Source organism: Schistocerca piceifrons, chromosome 4 (genome assembly GCF_021461385.2).
Source record: "Schistocerca piceifrons isolate TAMUIC-IGC-003096 chromosome 4, iqSchPice1.1, whole genome shotgun sequence".
NCBI lineage: Eukaryota > Metazoa > Arthropoda > Insecta > Orthoptera > Acrididae > Schistocerca > Schistocerca piceifrons.
This window is the reverse complement of record NC_060141.1, coordinates 486,745,493-486,765,719: the sequence shown is the minus strand read 5'-3', so window position 1 is coordinate 486,765,719 and position 20,227 is coordinate 486,745,493. Positions and strand designations below refer to the sequence as shown.

Below are 20,227 nucleotides of genomic sequence, written 5' to 3'. Positions count from 1 at the left end.
CAGGTATTTTATGAGTTCATTGATTCCAGTTGTAACTCATTGATGTATTAGTAATAGGATACTGCATTTCTGTGTTTGGTAAAGCACTCACTCTTACATTTGTGGACATTAAAAGCAAATTCCCTCATTTGTGCCACTTTGAAATCTTACCAAGATCTGCCTGGATAATTGTTGTAGTTTTCTTTAGATAGTATTTCCTTATAGTTAACTGCTTCATCTGCAGAAAGTCTGAGGTTGTTATTTAATACTGTCTGCCAAGACTATCACGCACAAGAGCAGTAAGGAGCCCGACAGACTTTCCCATGGCATGCATAAAGTTACTTCTCCATCTCTCAATCTCTCTCCATTGAAGATAATAGACTGAGAGTTTCATTTAGGTTCACAATAGATAATTTTTATTTTCTTTAACAACATCTTGTGAAACAAAAAATAGGTATTGAGGAAAAGACAGGTGGTGGTGAGGAGAATGGGGAAGATAAATACTTAGAAACATATTTAATCCTTGTAATGTAATGCACAGTTGCAGTGGCATCTCCAAGATTTGATTGTTGGAACATTTTGTCTTCACCTTTAGACTTTTATAACTGCCTTTGTCATACATTTGTGTTGTATACTCAAGTAAACATAATGTTGCACAGTATTCAGTTTCATATATGTTTATAGTTTCAATTTAAACAATGGGAAGTCCAGGATGGAATAATAACAACATGAAAAGGATAGAATGCTACTTGCAACATAGAGGTGGTGTTGAGTTGCAGACAGATACCATGAAAAAAACACACACAACCACATTTTAAAATTTAGTATGAATAAAAACTTAGAAATACCACAAAAAAGGTGGGGTCATGATTATCAACTGGTCAAGGGGGCGGAGGAGGGGGTGAATCTTAAAATGCTTGTGGCTATCTGATGTTGAGTATACTTGTACTTCTGTTCTTCTTTATTGTAATTTCTCCCTAAATGAGAATTACAAACACAACAATATGTGTTAAAATTTTTTTGTTACTCTGGTTTATCTTGCAAATCTCAGAGTAAGTACTAAATAAAATGTCATGCTGGAATTAAACACGATATTACATGAAGTGTACCACGATAAAAAATACTCTTGTCTCTGTTGATGACAAGCACTAAGAGAAATAAAACTACATGCTACAAACAAAATGTAAGTGTTGGCCATAAAACTAGAACAATTTCTCTTGAGGAAATTACTCTGTGGTTGTTACCCATTTTCATCTGCCAATGCATATACAGTGTGTGCGATATTTAATTGATTTACAATGGAGTATAAGAAAAAATTTATCTTGTTTGTAGATCTGCCCAATGAGATAGACAACTACCATGATCTCTGTCCTCTGCAATCTGCGACTGGAAATACTTTGCGAAAGTCTCAGCTATTGGGCTACCCCATATCAACATATAAAGCCACAAACACAAAAACGGGTGTACGTTACTGTCTGAGAAGAGTGCATGGTAAGTATTAAATTATTTTTAATGAAGGTCTTTGTGCAGTGTGCTGCTGCCATATAAAGTGCCATTATCGATGTTTGAACTGGATGTTTTCCCTAGTTATACTCAACACAGTTGGTTCTGGCTTCTTGTAAAAACATTGGTAAACCTTGACCTATCTTAGCATTTGCTTAGGAGCCATTTGTTTTATCTGCTACTGACTTGAAAACATGAAACCCATTTAATTTTTATTTCTCTATCCTTCATATTTTCTTTTTCTTTCCTTTTGTGCATTGTAATACACCAAAGTTCTTTAACGCAAGAAGAAACTCACTTGATTGATTAATTTTGTTTCCTCTGTGGAATATTACAAAATTTTTATAGATTTTATGCACACATCATGCTGAAATGACAAACTGATTAAACATGTTTTGTGTCGCGCCAACAGTACTTGTTCTCAGCTATGTTTCCCACCCTTTTTTTTCTATTTTATAGCTCGAAGCGCATAAGATTAGAAAGTGTTTAGAAATACTGTAAGTAACTATACTGAGGGCAAAAAGTGAACTGAGCTTTTGTTTGAAAAACCAGTACCCATTTTTCATCTTTCCATATATGACAATATTTACACAATGTAATATGTACTGTAACATTGAAGAGATGTGTCATCCTTATTTTATATATATATATATGTATACACACACACACACACACACACACACACACACACACACACACACACACACACACACACACCGAAGTCTTTATTTGCATTTTCAGTAACATGATATGTCCGGTAGGCTATAATATCTCTGTCTACGAAACTTTCCAGTCCCGATACATTGGGTACGCCTGTACCACCTCGTACAACAGCGACAGTTAACCAGCCATTACCATGCGAAAATGTATCATTCAGATCAATACTAAAATTGAGTCTACATCCACAGAAGACAGCAGGTCCATCTAGTAGTGCGTGTGCAGCGACAGATTTTATGGTATTCTTCTTCTTGTCAGCAGCAGATGTTGTCATTTCCACGTCTTCAATAGTTTTATATATTGTCTGTCTTGCATGACGACGGTATCTTCCGTAAGGCATCTTGGCGGCGTTCAATGCAGTTGCCTGTGCAGCAGCAGCAGCGCAAATGATCCGCTCCGCGGGCTGCGCTTGCTTTTATAGACGCGCGATAGCGCGTGACCTTGATTCGGACTTGGAATATTTCAGAGTGCCAGCCGCGCGTTACCCCGGACGAATCACATGGTAAAATAGGGGTACTTGCAGAGTAGGGATGTAAATGTATGTAACTGGATAAATCCAGTACCCATTTATCACATATGAAGTGGAATCCAAAATATATATATATATATATATATATATATATATATATATATATATATATATATATATATATATATATATATCTGATGATGAAACTTACCAAACAAAAGCGCTGGCAGGTCGATAGACACACAAACAAACACAAACATACACACAAAATTCTAGCTTTCGCAACCAATGGTTGCCTCGTCAGGAAAGAGGGAAGGAGAAGGAAAGACAAAAGGATATGGGTTTTAGGGAGAGGGTAAGGAGTCATTCCAATCCCGGGAGCGGAAAGACTTACCTTAGGGGGAAAAAAGGACAGGTATACACTCGCACACACACACATATCCATCCACACATACACAGACACAAGCAGACATAGATATATTTTTCCCACGTGGAATGTTTCCCTCTATTATATATATATATATATATATATATATATATATATATATATATATATATATATATATATATATATATATATATGCAACAGTAGCAAAAATAACTGGAAAAGATTTCAGGGCACCAGCTTTGAAAAATAAATGTTAGGATGTATAAAGGTGAAGAGAAAGGAAGAAAGGGCATTAATTACCTTTCTTAGAATAGGAAAGTTAGCAGGGTGTGTGACTTGTGCTTCAGGAAACATGAACTACACTAGCATTACCTGAAGTGCTGTGATAGAGGCCTATAACTTGCACCACTAAGTTACATGTTGTGTATGAATAGATACGTGGTTGAAAAGGTCTGCATGTAAAGCTGAAAAACAAAATAGATTGTTGTCAATGCAAATTCAATCAAGAGAACTAATAAACCATGAAACAAAATTGTCAGCCAGTACTTAACTTCAGTATGTGAAACATTTGGTACTGCTAATAGACACACAAAAGTAAAAGTAACATCTCTCTCTCTCTCTCTCTCTCTCTCTCTTTCTCTCTTTTTCTTTCTCTCTCAGAGAAAACCAGCCATTTATGCCATTATTTAAAAATTACAGGCACATTAGTGATTGATGTATCTTAAAGAGATACTAAAAAAGGATCAACTTCAAAATCTATTTCTCATATTTATTTTAGTTCTGTGATAGATAACAAATTTTATAATAATGGTAGAAACTATAGCTGTCTTCCAAAAAGCTGCATGGTGAGTTCTTAAGCAGTTTCACACATAATTGGCTTTTGTATAGAAAAGTCTGAAATATTCAGAGAGGCATGTTGTAATCAGAGCAATACTAGTTTGTTTCTTTTATGCTTGTATTGCAATAGTTGGTTTCGTATTCTCTGAACAAAACTTGGAAATTCGTGTTGGATGCTACTGCTTTATGAGATTCAAACGTATAATAGAGGAGATGAAGAAAAACATAACAGAACTAAATTTTAATTACATCAGTAGTGTCTGCAGCAACAGACCAAGTAGACTGCCGCTTACCTGAGTATGAGTCATCTTCAAACTGATCCCACTCAGTCGTCCCTCCTCCTGATCCAGAATCAGTGAATCTTTCTGTAGAGCACCCAAAATTTCTTGCTCGCTCAAACAAACATGACATATTTGAAGCAGAACTACAACAAATTGCAAAATCTAATGAATGCCCCTCGCCTCCCACAAACGCGCACACACACGACAATGCAACCACACAACTACACAGTAGCAGGGTCAGTCACGGCAACAGCTCTTAGGTTCGCTACTATTTTATTTCAACGTAATTCTAGAAATTGGAAACAGAATGAAGCACCTTTCAGGAACACGTATTGAGAGGTTCGTGCTTTGCTCTCATACAACGAAACTAGTCCATATATTGGGTAATAAATTGGCACACATGCTTTAGTTGCTTAAAGTCAATGAGAATGATGCCCTCTGACCCAAAACACTTTGATTAAATGTCTTGCTTGCCACACTCCCCATGCCCACCTCACCATGACCTCTCCACCCTCAAATGGCCTATTGCCACACTCCCTAAACACCCCATCACTGCTCCCCCAAATGCCCCATTGTCAAAACCACCCAAACATCCCACCTTGTCCCTACCCAACACCCCCTCACTATCATGCTGCCCCTCCAACACCAGCTCACTTCTGCACTCGTCCACCAATGCCCCCATCACTTCAGACCTGCAACAACTGATGCCGTCCCCTCAGCACCCCCTCTCAGTGCCGTTCCTCACCATATTCCATTATCCCCCCCACCATGCTCTCCAATCCTGCCCCTCCCCCCACCGCCAAGTTCTCCAATCCCCCCTCTCAACCATGCCCTCCAGTCCCCTCGCACCATGCTTTCCAATCCGCTTTCACCATGCTCTCCCATCTCCTCTTGCCATGCTGCCCAGTCCCCTGTCACAATGCACCGTGGCCTTCATCTGCCCTGGTGGCCTTCATCTGCCCTGGCCACTCCTCCACCCAAACTCCCACACATTTGCCTTCCTGTGCCCTTCCTCAGCTGCACCCCCCTCTCACTCAGCTTTCCACTCACCCCCCCCCCTCCTCCATTCCAAGTCCCCATCACCATTCCCCCTCCCCCTCCCCATCACTTTCTGTTGCTCCCTTATTCACTCAACCCTCACCCTCTGTCCAGCTGTCGACCTCACCCATGCCATCATTCTCACCCCAACTGCTTCATACCCTGGGCCTGGTGCCCACCGCCAGGCTTTCTCCCCACCACCTGCCCTTCACCCCTTCTTCCCCCTCGGGCCACCTTTGTGGCTCCCCTTTGTGCCAACTTCGTACCCTTGCATGCCATCTTTGTCACTGCTTCCCTACCACCCCGACCACCTCCCCCACATGTCAGACCACCATACCCCTCAACTTCATTTCTGTCACTTCGACCCATCCACCCTCACCCAGTTCCCTTCATGCCCCCACCCCACCACTCCATGCCCCCAGCATCACCATCCTGGCCCCCACCTACACCACCGCCACTCGCTGCCACACCACCGCCACTCGCCGCCACACCACCACCACCACCACCACCACTTGCCGCCACACTAACGCCCCTCGCCCCCACACCCCCACTCCTCGCTACCAAACACCACTACTCGGCACCACACACCTACCTCTTGCCTCTATATTCCTGTCGTGGATATATAACCCTTATACCCTCCCTTTTCAACATACATTCCCTCAACGCCAAACATATCAACCACCATCAAAAAAACTCCTGCCCAGTACGTCCTCCATCGCCTCAATACACCCCAACCACTCTCATCACCCTTTTTGGACCCAATACACTCAATCATCCCAATATACACTCATTCACCCTAGTACATTCTCCTTCTCCTCAGTACATTCTCCTTCTCCTCGGTACACTCTCCTTCTCCTCGGTACACTCTCCTTCTCCTCGGTACACTCTCCTTCTCCTCAGTACACTCTCCTTCGCCCCAGTACACTCTCCTTCGCCCCAGTACACTCTCCTTCGCCCCAGTACACTCTCCTTCGCCCCAGTACACTCTCCTTCGCCCCAGTATGGCGTCCTTCACACCAGTACCCTCTCCTCCTCGCCCCAGAACATTAATCTTCATGTGAATATAGCCACCTTTGCCCCAATGGGTCCCACCTTCATCCCAATACACCTGTACACACCCTTGTTCACTTCAATACACACTCTCCCTTGCCCCGTACACCCCTCCCCGCCCTATGCTCTGGCTGTATATCTTCACTCATCCCTGTACACTATCTATACACCCTCCCTCACTCTCATACTCCCTCCCTCACACCTGTACACCCTCCCTCACCCCATATATGCCCCCCCCCCCCCCTTCCCCACACATACTCCCCAAGTAAGTTGTCAAAAAGAGAGAACTATAAGTTAATTAGGAGTAGTAGCCAATTGGCATTTTGAAACAGATGCCAACCAGTGGAATTAGTTATTTAATGTAGAGTATCTCCTACGAGCTATTAAAATAGGATATGATTCAGATTGAAAAGCTGTTTAATGTGATGAACAGTTGGTAGTACTACAAACACAGTTTTTGTGAAACAGTTATTCATCAGTAAACATTAATAATATAAAGAATGTATCTGTGTTTCCTAAACCAAAAATAAATAACTGTGCTGAAACAAAAGTGGATTGGCATCAGTGAGAATATGTTAATTATTCGATGCATGTCAGCAAAACTACTATACTCTTCACTTCATCGTTATTCTAGTGTAGTGCTGCCCGTTTTTAAAGTCACTGTTCTTTTAGTTACGCAGTTATGCATACTTGAAGTAAAATTTTGTTTCATATTTCAGGATTTCGACTGTTAAATACGAAGAGCATGGTGATGATTGATATGTGGAAAAGACTGCAACATTCCAACATTGTCCAGTTGAGGGAAGTGTTTACAACGAAAGCATTTGGAGATTATTGTAAGATCAGTACTCATTTTAGGCTGTTTACTCTAAATTATGTTAATTTGTTGCACATACTTCTAATCACTGAAAGACTAACTTTAGTTTTTGTCTTCTGTTACGTGTAATACATGTACGTGTAATACATGTAGCAGAAATATTTTGTTTGCTACTGGGAAGTTCTTGATTGTTATATCTATATTTTGATCTTTTAATTATTTGACTTTTCATCTCCCAAGTGTCTTACAGTACGGATAAAATGTGTGTGTGTGTGTGTGTGTGTGTGTGTGTGTGTGTGTACACGAACACATAGGAAAAAGCTTGTTAGGTACCTATGGATTCCTACACATGTGTGAATATACATAATCCCTAATGGTATTTTTGGTTAATAACAATAGTGAGTATGGGTTGAGCTGGGGGTGAGATGTTTAAAACACAATGTGGAATGAATGAATGCAGCAGGTACTGAAAAATGAACCTGAAAAGCCATATAGTAAACACAGAAAATAGAGATTAACAAGGGAGAAATGGTATTTTTCACTCTGTGTGGAACTACACTCGTCAAATAGCAAACATATCAAATCTCTAACGCAACTTGGAAATGAACCGCTTACACCAGCTGATGGATCTCCATTAAAGTTGCCGATTAGCCATGCTGTGTCCATGACTAGTGGAACAGTTGAAATGACATCATCTTCTGTCTTGCAGATTGGTGTAAACAGAGACACTGTATTTTTTGATGTCCATAAGGCTAGCTGTTTTAGGATATTGGAAGTTAATCAGACTTCCACCAGACAGTCATTCATCAGACTATACAATATTTCCATGACACTCGAAAAGACACAAAGGGTTTGTTCAAAAACATTAATAAAACTTGATGCTGCCACTGTCTTCCCTTACAAACATCAGTATTTATATTAAACTCAGTTTAAGGTAAACACAAGAAGACATAATGTTATAATTTACCACCAATACCCATCAAAAATTTGGCTATTTATACAGGTGGCTCAGTAATTTAAAAAAAAAAGGGGGGGGGGAACTGAAGATGTTGGAATGTATAGAGAAATACACTCCTGGAAATGGAAAAAAGAACACATTGACACCGGTGTGTCAGACCCACCATACTTGCTCCGGACACTGCGAGAGGGCTGTACAAGCAATGATCACACGCACGGCACAGCGGACACACCAGGAACCGCGGTGTTGGCCGTCGAATGGCGCTAGCTGCGCAGCATTTGTGCACCGCCGCCGTCAGTGTCACCCAGTTTGCCGTGGCATACGGTGCTCCATCGCAGTCTTTAACACTGGTAGCATGCCGCGACAGCGTGGACGTGAACCGTATGTGCAGTTGACGGACTTTGAGCGAGGGCGTATAGTGGGCATGCGGGAGGCCGGGTGGACGTACCGCCGAATTGCTCAACACGTGGGGCGTGAGGTCTCCACAGTACATCGATGTTGTCGCCAGTGGTCGGCGGAAGGTGCACGTGCCCGTCGACCTGGGACCGGACCGCAGCGACGCACGGATGCACGCCAAGACCGTAGGATCCTACGCAGTGCCGTAGGGGACCGCACCGCCACTTCCCAGCAAATTAGGGACACTGTTGCTCCTGGTGTATCGGCGAGGACCATTCGCAACCGTCTCCATGAAGCTGGGCTACGGTCCCGCACACCGTTAGGCCGTCTTCCGCTCACGCCCCAACATCGTGCAGCCCGCCTCCAGTGGTGTCGCGACAGGCGTGAATGGAGGGACGAATGGAGACGTGTCGTCTTCAGCGATGAGAGTCGCTTCTGCCTTGGTGCCAATGATGGTCGTATGCGTGTTTGGCGCCGTGCAGGTGAGCGCCACAATCAGGACTGCATATGACCGAGGCACACAGGGCCAACACCCGGCATCATGGTGTGGGGAGCGATCTCCTACACTGGCCGTACACCACTGGTGATCGTCGAGGGGATACTGAATAGTGCACGGTACATCCAAACCGTCATCGAACCCATCGTTCTACCATTCCTAGACCGGCAAGGGAACTTGCTGTTCCAACAGGACAATGCACGTCCGCATGTATCCCGTGCCACTCAACGTGCTCTAGAAGGTGTAAGTCAACTACCCTGGCCAGCAAGATCTCCGGATCTGTCCCCCATTGAGCATGTTTGGGACTGGATGAAGCGTCGTCTCATGCGGTCTGCACGTCCAGCACGAACGCTGGTCCAACTGAGGCGCCAGGTGGAAATGGCATGGCAAGCCGTTCTACAGGACTACATCCAGCATCTGTACGATCGTCTCCATGGGAGAATAGCAGCCTGCATTGCTGCGAAAGGTGGATATACACTGTACTAGTGCCGACATTGTGCATGCTCTGTTGCCTGTGTCTATGTGCCTGTGGTTCTGTCAGTGTGATCATGTGATGTATCTGACCCCAGGAATGTGTCAATAAAGTTTCCCCTTCCTGGGACAATGAATTCACGGTGTTCTTATTTCAATTTCCAGGAGTGTATTTTGCTTTTACCGCAACCTTTGTAATGTTAGAGTGGCTTGGACGCTGATGTTCAATCCATAGATGTTGCATATTCATATTCGGACAAAGGCTGTTCAGTGCAGATACTGCAAATACAGGCAGTGCATCAGAAAGAAAGAGTTACTCAACATCTGCCCTTCAAGCAGTATCTTCACACAACACACAAAATGTTAGTTGCTTTCAGTTAATATCTAGTTAATATCCTTAACAAAGGAAGGAGAAAAGTAATCTTCTAACCTTCTGAGTGCTGTGAATGTTCTTGCTATTCCTGTGTTGACTGTTTCATTATCACCGGCAGTCTGGCTACGTTCATTAAGTGGCTCATTCTCTGTCTGCTATCGGGGAGTGAGTAACCTGCTAGTTCTGCCTCACTCTCTGATGAATATTTTCTGGAGCACGTAATGATAATTCTGTCTGCTGTCGCTCTGAGACTGTTCAATGTAGATACTACAAATATAGGACAGTACATTAGTTATAGCTATTTGGAGAATTAGTTTTTGACTTTGAAGATTCTCTGCATTTGGTTTACTGCACAAACTCACTCTAAAATTGTTTTCTCAGTTAAGAATTACGTATTTTTAGTAATATTCAGTAAGATATTATGGCTTATGAAGGAAGCAATGTGCTTCTTCAGATTCAACAAAGTAGTTCGGTTTTCGTTCTTACATGTGATCCTTGGCACCTGTTCTTTTTTCAAGGATTGTTCACAGTATTAACTTAAGAAAGAAAGAATAAAAACTAGCACAGCTTACTTTAAGGTGTTCTTGTAGGTCCAATCATCATGTTAGGGAGTTTATAGGAATAAGAGATCCACTGGCCCTCTGTCATCCTACTCTGTTACATCAGTCTTTACTGTAAATCACAGTACAAACTTCTTCACTCCACTTCGTTGAATATTTTGATGAAAGTTGTTTGGTAACTTTGTAGAAATTGGTCCTTGGGCTACTGCGTACTGAGAACTTAGTCAGGGACAGGTAGGTTGTCTACTTATGATAATACACTATGCTAGCAGTTCTAATAAGGCACTTGTGTAATCATCCTGTGTGGTAGCTAATCATAGTGTTTCTTTAATTTTGAATCATTTCTTTTGAATTGAAAATGGTTGACTGTCAAAAACTGAGCTTCCTTTGGTGCAACAAAGCATGATTTTTAGTTTTTAGTATGTAACTTAGGAAATAAACACTCTAGAATACTACTGCAAGTTGTGCTGCATACAGTGTGGTGAAGCAGTAAGAATCTGGTATGCCGTGGGCCGCCAGTTCAAACCCGAGCACCCATATTTATTTGTCATTTAGTATTTATTGATTCTGGAAGCTTCTTGAAATTTCTAATGTTTACAATATTTATATACTCTTACAATGTTCTGTGTTTCTATAAATACATGTACACTCTGTCCAAGAGTTCAATTGTGTTTTGGCTGTACATTGGTTTTTGTAATACATATGATTTCAGTGATACACATTGTACTTCATTGACAGTCCTGCTTTTGGATTTGCTCTATATTCTTGTTACTGCAGTGCAATACAAAATGGCCAACCAACTCGGTTTATCTGGGCTTGCTTAATAACTCTTTCGTAAACTGTTTTGTACGAAAGACTGCGTGCTGGGAAACTCATTATGAGTTTACCATTATAGTTCAAGCTCATGGCCCTGATTAAATTTCTGTAGCTTCCTTCTAAGTGAAATAATCAGTGTTGACAAGTAATTTTCATTGGTGTCCAAATAATTGTTGAGCGTCAGAAATAGACTATTGTGTACGATTCTTTTTCAGTAACTCACTGTGCACTGTTTTTTTAATTTTTGAGCTGCATATGCTCAATAGATATTCATATGCAGTCAGTGACGGTTAATTTTTTTCTCGTTTTCCCATAATCCCCGATTTTTGGCACAGTACACATTGATATATTGCGTGTTTTGCATTTGTACATGGCTTCTCAGTACACTTTTTTTTTAAAGCAAACTATGCTTCTGCTCATTGGGTACCTTCAAGGGTTCACTCTTTAAGAACATTTGGAAAATGCATCCCAGTAAATGATAGAGGATTCTCATCACCAGAGCTACTTCCTCTGCTAACTTTCCTCTTATCTGCGGCATGTTCTCTTACCAAAGATAGATGAAAATCTGAAATTGGCATTTTTTTGTCTTGTTACTGTTTCATGAAGAGCATGCTGTTTAAAATTCAAATGCACATTATGTAGGAAAAGAACGTTCTAAGCCATATAGTGGAGATGTTGAGTCACACACAGACACAACAAAAGACTGAAGCAAATAAGCTTTCAGCCAAAAGTGGAGTTTGGACTTGGCAGCCAGAGACAGTAGTCACTGTGAGTTGCATAAGTCCATGTCCGTGTGTGTGTGTGTGTGTGTGTGCGTGCACACACACACACACACACACACACACACACACACACACACACACCCCCATCCGCACATATACAGACACAGGCAGGCATATGTAAATGCAAAGAGGTTGGGCAGAGATGTCAGTCGAGGCGGAAGTACAGAGGCAAAGATGTTGTTGTATGACAGGTGAGGTATGAGCTGCGGCAACTTGAAATTAGCAGAGGTTCAGGCCAGGTGGGTAACGGGAAGAGAGGATATATTGAAGGCCAAGTTCCCGTCTCCGGAGTTCTGATAGGTTGGTGTCAGTGGGAAGTATCCAGATAACCCGGATGGTGTAACACTGTGCCAAGATGTGCTGGCCACGCACCAAGGCATGTTTAGCCACAGGGTGATTCTCATTACCAACAAACACTGTCTGCCTGTGTCCGTTCATGCAAATGGACAGTTTGTTGCTGGTCATTCCCACATAGAAAGCTTCACAGTGTAGGCATGTCAATTGGTAAATCACATGGGTGCTTTCACACATGGCTCTGCCTTTGATCGTGTACACCTTCTGGGTTACAGGACTGTAGTAGGTGGTGGTGGGAGGGTGCATGGGACAGGTCTAACACTGGGGGCGGTTACGAGGGTAGGGAAGGTGGTTTGGGGATTTCATAGGGATGAACCAAGAGGTTACGAAGGTTAGGTGGACGGCGGAAAGACACTCTTGGTGGAGTGGGGAGGATTTCATGAAGGATGGATCTCATTTCAGGGCAGGATTTGAGGAAGTCGTATCCCTGCTGGGATCAGAGTATGATCCAGTCCCAGAAAGTATCCTGTCACAAGTGGGGCACTTTTGTGGTTCTTCTGTGGGAGGTTCTGGGTTTGAGGGGATGAGGAAGTGGCTCTGGTTATTTGCTTCTGTACCAGGTCGGGAGGATAATTGCGGGATGCGAAAGCTGTTGTCAGGTTGTTGGTGCAATGGTTCAGGGATTCGGGGTTACAGCAGATTCATTTGCCATGAAGACCTAAGCTGTAGGGAAGGGACCGTTTGATATGGAATGGGTGGCAGCTGTCATACTGGAGGTACTGTTGCTTGTTGGTGGGTTTGATGTGAACGGATGTGTGAAGCTGGCCATTGGACAGATGGAGGTCAACGCCGAGGAAAGTGGCATGGGATGTGGAGTAGGACCAGGTGAATCTGATGGAACCAAAGGAGTTGAGGTTGGAAAGGAAATTCTGGAGTTGTTCTTCACTGTGAGTCCAGATCATGAAGATATCATCAATAAATCTGTACCAAACTTTGGGTTGGCAGGCCTGGGTAACCAAGAAGGCTTTCTCTAAGTGACCCATAAATAGGTTGGCGTATGAGGGGGCCATCCTGGTACCCATGGCTGTTCCCTTTAATGGTTGGTATGTCTGGCCTTCAAAAGAGAAGAAGTTGTGAGTTAGGATGAAGCTGGCTAAGGTGATGAGGAAAGAGGTTTTTGGGAGGGTGGCAGGTGATTGGCGTGAAAGGAAGTGCTCCAACGCAGCGAGGCCCTGGACGTGCGGGATATTTGTGTATAGGGAAGTGGCATCAATGGTTACAAGGATGGTTTCTGGGGGTAACAGATTGTGTAAGGATTCCAGGCGTTCGAGAAAGTGGTTGTTGTCATTGATGAGGGATGGGAGACTGCATGTAATGGGTTGAAGGTGTTGATCTACGTAGGCAGAGATACGTTCTGTGGGGGCTTGGTAACCAGCTACAATGAGGCGGCCGGGATGTTTGGGTTTGTGAATTTTAGGAAGTAGGTAGAAGGTAGGGGTGCGGGATGTCGGTGGGGTCAGGAGGTTGAAGGAGTCAGGTGAAAGGTTTTGTAGGGGGCCTAAGGTTCTGAGGATTCCTTGAAGCTCCGCCTGGACATCAGAAATGGGATTACCTTGGCAAACTTTGTATGTAGTGTTGTCTGAAAGCTGACACAGTCCCTCAGCCACATACTCCAGATGATCAAGTACCACGGTCTTGGAACCCTTGTCAGCCGGAAGAATGACGATGGATCGGTCAGCTTTCAGATCACGGATAGCTTGGGCTTCAGCTGTGGTAATGTTGGGAGTAGGATTAAGGTTTTTCAAGAAAGATTGAGAGGCAAGGCTGGAAGTGAGAAATTCCTGGAAGGTTTGGAGAGGGTGATTTTGAGGAAGAGGAGGTGGGTCCCGCTGTGATGGAGGACGGAACTGTTCCAGGTAGGGTTCAATTTGGATAGTGTCTTGGGGAGTTGGATCATTGGGAGTAGGATTAGGATTATTTTTCTTCGTGGCAAAGTGATATTTCCAGCAGAGAGTACGAGTGTAGGACAGTAAATCTTTGACGAGGGCTGTGTGGTTGAATCTGGTAGTAGGGCTGAAGGTGAGGCCTTTGGATAGGACAGAGGTTTCGGATTGGGAGAGAGGTTTGGAGGAAAGGTTAACTACTGAATTAGGGTGTTGTGGTTCCAGATTGTGTTGATTAGAATTTTGGGGGGAGTGGAGCTGGAAGTGGGAGATTGAGTAGATGGGAGAGATTGGGTCTGTGTGCAATGAGAGAAGGTTGAGGTTTGCTGGAAAGGTTGTGGAGGGTGAGTGAGTTGCCTTTCTGGAGGTGGGAAACCAGGAGATTGGATATTTTTTGAGGTGTAGGGTGGCATGCTGTTCTAATTTGCGGTTGGCCTGTAGGAGGATGCTCTGAACAGCCGGTGTGGATGTGGGAGAGGAAAGATTGAGGACTTTTATTAAGGATAATAGTTGATGGGTGTGTTCATTGGCTGAGTTGATGTGTAGGTGAAGGATTAGGCGGGCGTAATCTGGCTAGGGCGAAGGCATGTTTGCGGAGGGAATGTAAATAAAACTTAATGGGGTCGTTGTGGGGATGTTGTGAGGGTGACATGGTATTAGAAGGTGGAAAGTGTAACATGAGGCTGAAATGAAAATGAAAATAAAAATATATGGGGAGAGATAAAGGTGAACTAGAAAGCAACTGGAGATCTGGTGTGAAAAAAGTCGAAAAAGTGTTGGTTAAAGCTGAGCTGTGTTGATTCTGTGGTGAACTTGGGTTGGTAAACAACGATGTGCACAAAGGTTAGGTGGTTGTGTTGCCGCCAAAACATGTTAAAGGGTGGAGAAATTTGGGAAAATTTCGAAAAAACTGTGTGTAAATGTATTAAAAGGAGTGCTTTTGTGGTGGCAGATTATGAAAATGAGGCTAACAATTGTCTGACGAAGAAATAATCACGCTAAAACCTGTGGGGAGCAGCTAAAAATGATTAGTGATGTGGGAAAAACGGAAATGGAAATAAAGCAAAAGTTGTGAAACTACCCGAAATGATTGTTTGATAGGTGAAAGGAACTGTTTGTGAACTGGGAAAGGTGCATTTTATAGCAGCGGTAGTGTTGAAAGCGGAAAAAAAATTTTTTGGTTATGGTTTGGAAGTGGGTTACGTATTATTGAGTATATATAGGGAGGATAAAATTGTATGGTAGATTACGGTAAAAAGAAGGTGAATACAAAGTGAAACTACTTGCACAAACAGAAAGAGAAAGTAAGATGACAGAAAATATTTTTTTTGTGTGTGTGTGTGTGTGTGTGTGTGTGTGTGTGTGTGTGTGTGTGTGTGTGTCTTGTTCGTAGCTAACATAGTATCAGTGAACATAAACTGGATTTCTCCTTGTTTCAATTTGTGCTATACTTTTTGGCATGTTGTGCCTGTTCTTATGAACAGCGCCACATGATAATGATCCATGGTTAGGAAGCCAGAGGAACAGTCTTGGCTTGAATACCAGTTGCCAGGATAGTGTGTCCCCATTCTAAATGTGGTTTATTGATTGTTTCATCTATGTTACCAGTTTTTCCCAAATTGATGAAGCCAATTTTCATTATTTGTCCTAATCAGTCCTACAGCTGCATAGCACAGTTTTTTTTATGCCAGACCTACTTTATTGGAACAGAATATGCTGTTTTGAAAGATAATTTCCCATTTAACAACAATGGGCTTTCATCAGTGCAGAACTTTCCATGTTGTTGAAATGCACTCTGGAATGCTGTATGAATTTTGTAGAGTTTTCGTAGTTTTGGATAACCAGTTTCCTTAGTTACTGCTAGAGCTGTCACTAAACTGAAGCATTTTCATAATTGACCAAAAATGGTGTGTGGATATAATTTTGCCAAGAACTGAAGTGTTCAGGAGCATGTCTCTAGATCAGTAGTCACTAATTTTCAACATTTTAACTTAGCCTTGAGCAGACACAAATATTAATGAAGGAACACAGTTCCTAGGATATCATTCTTTTCCATCTGGACATTTGAGAATACACTGATGTAGGTGTATTTGCCTTGGAGTATACATAAATTCTATTGGTTTCGTCTGCTACAGCTTTAATCAGATTTTTTGTTATAGTTATCAGGAAAAATGCCCCAATCTCAACTTGCATGCTGAAGCTGGTTTGGCAAGTGCCTACAGAAAGTGCTGAAATACAGATGCTCTAGGTCAGAACTTTTACTCTGAGATTCTTCCAAAGAGTCACGACTATTAGTGCTGTCAGTGACTTCATTCTCACAATCATATCTATTTAGAGTCTCCCAAAGTCTATGATTTCTTCCTATATACAACCACAGTGGCATGCGTTTTACTTTACAGAAGAGAATCTTGGTCAACAACCAGTAACCAAAAATGAAGATCAAAACAGCACCACTAGGTCAGAGCATCAAACTGAGCTTCAGAGTCGAAACTAAGATGATGAGTAGGTGATTTTCAATATGTAACTTTTCCAAAATTTCAAAACCAGCAGCCACATTACTATCCATCAAAGTCGAAAATCTTCTCCTTTTTTGTATTTTTCTAATTGATGCAACTTGGGTTTTCACCATTTCCAGTAGTGAAATCCACAGCAATAGTGATTTACTGCTTACATATTTTGCTGACTTTCATCAAGTAAAACAGTTTTTTTGTTTCTGAATGTCAGTGTACTTTTATTACACACACATGTGTACAAACATCTTGCTTGGAGGGTAGCTAAGCTCATACTAACTGCCTTACATAAATTTTTATCCTTTCCTTTGTGAACATTATCATCTTGCATGTCCACGGAAGTAAATCATAATGGAATACTTTGAGACCTTCCTTGGGACTACATACGGCACTAGTGGCTCCAACAGGACCTGCTGTGACGCAGGGATGTCCACTGTTGAGTTCCAACAGCCGCACGCCATCCAAGGAGTACCTCAAATAAATAGTAAAAATACAAAACAAACATCTGAATATATATGGGATGTCATCTACATGCAAATAACAGTTTTAAGGACTACTTTCATTCCACTTGATTATTATTCCGTTCGGCATATGAACCAGACTAGAAAGTGGACTGTTGTGCATATATGCAACTCAGCATCTCCGCTATATGGTGAGTGGCAACTTTCTCAAAGTATTGTTACATTCCATCCTGGATTTTCCATTGTATAATTAAGCTAACCACACTTAGAAAGGTATACAAACCAAATCATATTATTATTCGGAAAATTCCAAACTATACAAATGCCCGTGGTACAAAATCTGTACCATATTAATGTTACCACATAGAAAACAATACGAACTCTTACCAGCTGTCAACATTTAGTAAATCAAGCCTACAAAATCCCTCTGCAAGAATGAAGAAAATCATGCATAAGTCACCTTAATCTGAAAACATGAGGGCACGGACACAGTCATTAATTTAGAGCATGGCTCTCATAGGAGAAGACTCCCAGAGAATGTTCACCTGCAGCATTTCTAGTACTAACGTTACATTTCTAGTAATTCTTCTGCATGAACTAAATTCCAACAAGCGAATTGGTGCTTCCATGCAACAAGGAAAAAGATACTTCGCCACAAAGAGGGAATAAAGTACTAAGACCATGGTAATTATATGCAGTCTCTCCAAGAGTCTCTATTCCTGTACACTTCACCAATATATACCACTATTGGTCCTTGCCCATTAAAGGTGGTTCCAAGGCCACAATTCTCTCTCTCTCTCTCTCTCCCCCCCCCCCTTTCAGTAAATAATTCTTAATATTTGTTTTCTGTATCAGCTTCATCCAAAGGCCAGTGTACTCATTTTAGAAGTGGTAGTCCCTCAGGCTGCCATCCTACTACCTTTGTAGGCATGAGTTTTGTAACTGAATTGGGCAAATCATTCAGCCACCTCTCAAATTTCTCAATCATTTCTACTCACTAGGAATGCTTAATTAGACAATAGGGTCTGCAGTCATCCAAGTTCACTTACTGGATTTCCCTGTAATCTTAAGATATTGATCCTTCAATTTGTCTATTACAATATTTGCATAGCACTTTTTGAAAGGATATACACTACCTGTCAAAAATGTGATGCACCCAGAAGACATTTCAGTGTAACTTCATAAACATGTATACCATCAGTGGATATCTCAGTGACTAGAGTTGTAATTTTCTGTGACACGTAGAATGGCCAAACAGTGCTTTAGTGTTTCTTGTGTGCAGTTTTGTTACCAGGCTCGTCAAGGTACATAAGGGGTGTAAACAGTGTCAGATGCCAAGTGATCACTGTGAAGGAGATGGAGCTGCTGCATACTTGACTGAGACAGCATTTTCAGTACCTAATGGACTTTCAAAAGAACCTCTTTGTGCTGTCCATGTAGCTGGATAATCGAATTGTGCAATATCCAGATTTGTGGGACATTTGAATGTGAGAGCGGCCTAGTATTGGACTGCGAAGGAGCGTTAGGGAAAGCATAATCATTGACAAGTTTACAGTTTACACATAAGAACACCACAAGTGAGGGTCATCATGTTGTGCACCAAACACAGTGCAGCCCTATCACATTCACACTTGCCCTCCGAGAACTCCCTACAACATTCTGTGTCATTCTGCATTATTGGTCAGAGACTGACAAGGAGGAGGAGGACTGTGCAGTTACTGTCCCATTCTTAGGCTGCCATTAACATAACACAAATGACTGTGTTTGAAGTGGTGTCATGGCCGGAAAGTATAAACTACTGATGAGTGATATAACATAGTATCACAAGAGAATCACGATTCTGCTCTAACCTGGATAACAAATATCGGCGAGTGTGGTGGTGACCGGGGAAGAGGTCCCATTCTTCCAGTGTTTTGAAGAGGCAGGGTAGTGTTATTGCTTTTGTCATGGTAAGGAGAACCATCGGGAATGACTTCAGGGAGCAGTTGGTAGTGATTGAAGAAACTATGATGGTATAATGGTGTCTCTCAGACGTGATCCATCATTGCGTGTTACTTCTCGTGGGGCAGTATTGTGGCACCATTTTTCAACATGATAATGCTTGTACACATATGGCATGTGTATCTATGAGCTGTCTGTGTGGCGCGCAATCCTCTAAGATCAGTATCTGATAGAACATACTTGAGACTAGCTCACTCATCAAGCCCCTCTCAGTGCCAGTATCCAGGATACTAAGAAAGAGTTACAACAGTTGTGGGTCAGCTTGCCTCAGGAGAAAATACAACAGCTTTAGGACACAACTGAATCGGTATATACATCCAGAACACAGGTGGTGCAACATCATACTGATAAGTAGGCTTATACTGGAAAGTTCTTTGTAAATTTGATACAATACCATAATCACTGATGTAACATCACTTACGCTGTCAACCTGTGAAGCTTAATTTAATTTCCTCTTCCCCTTTTTGACAGGCACATAGTTCCATGAATGTAAACCAGCTTTCAACTATTGTGAAAACATGCCATTCCTCGCCGGGCATGAGACAGTGGACACAGTGTGTCCACAGCCACAAGATCTCAAAGACCTTCTGGTATTATTGGATCTAAAATAGTATGTAAAATGTGAAGTAACTACTTTCACTTTTTGAAGTTGCTCCAGGTTCTCAGTATTTTGTTTACTATTCCAGAAGTATTCATACAGTAATAATGTTTTGTCATATGCAGTGCAATAGTTAACAGAAATGTAGTTTATCCTCTACCAAATCTCTGTTGCAATCAGTCAGTCATGACTAGGTCTGAATTACCCCCTGTTGCTCTTAATTTTTTTCTAATTGCACTGTGTTCCCTAGAATGTCCTGTCCTGATTTAATTGTATGTAAATGCTCAACTTTGCTTTCTAACCATTCTATCACCAAGCTGAGACAATCAACTAAATCTTGCCCATGTTTTAATCCTGTTGCCACCATGTTTTCTAATCTGTCCATCATCACATTTTCTTGAGAACTCAAATCAAGCAGTTTATCATCTATGTTCCAACTATTTGAGAAAATCTTTTGACCATTTTAGATCATCTGTTGTCTATCGAGAA

The 20,227-nt window shown here is 42.0% G+C and overlaps 1 protein-coding gene across 4 annotated transcripts in view; it reads left to right on the top strand.

Annotated features, from left to right (window-relative positions):
* Nucleotides 1-20,227, top strand: part of LOC124796427 (PAN2-PAN3 deadenylation complex subunit PAN3) — a 122,382-nt gene that overhangs the window by 49,242 nt on the left and 52,913 nt on the right. For all 4 annotated transcript variants that reach the window (XM_047260616.1, XM_047260613.1, XM_047260615.1 and 1 more), the window contains exons 6-7: nucleotides 1,312-1,470; nucleotides 6,982-7,098. In XM_047260616.1, the coding sequence (XP_047116572.1) occupies nucleotides 1,312-1,470; nucleotides 6,982-7,098 (276 nt within the window). The remainder of the gene's footprint in view (nucleotides 1-1,311; nucleotides 1,471-6,981; nucleotides 7,099-20,227) is intronic.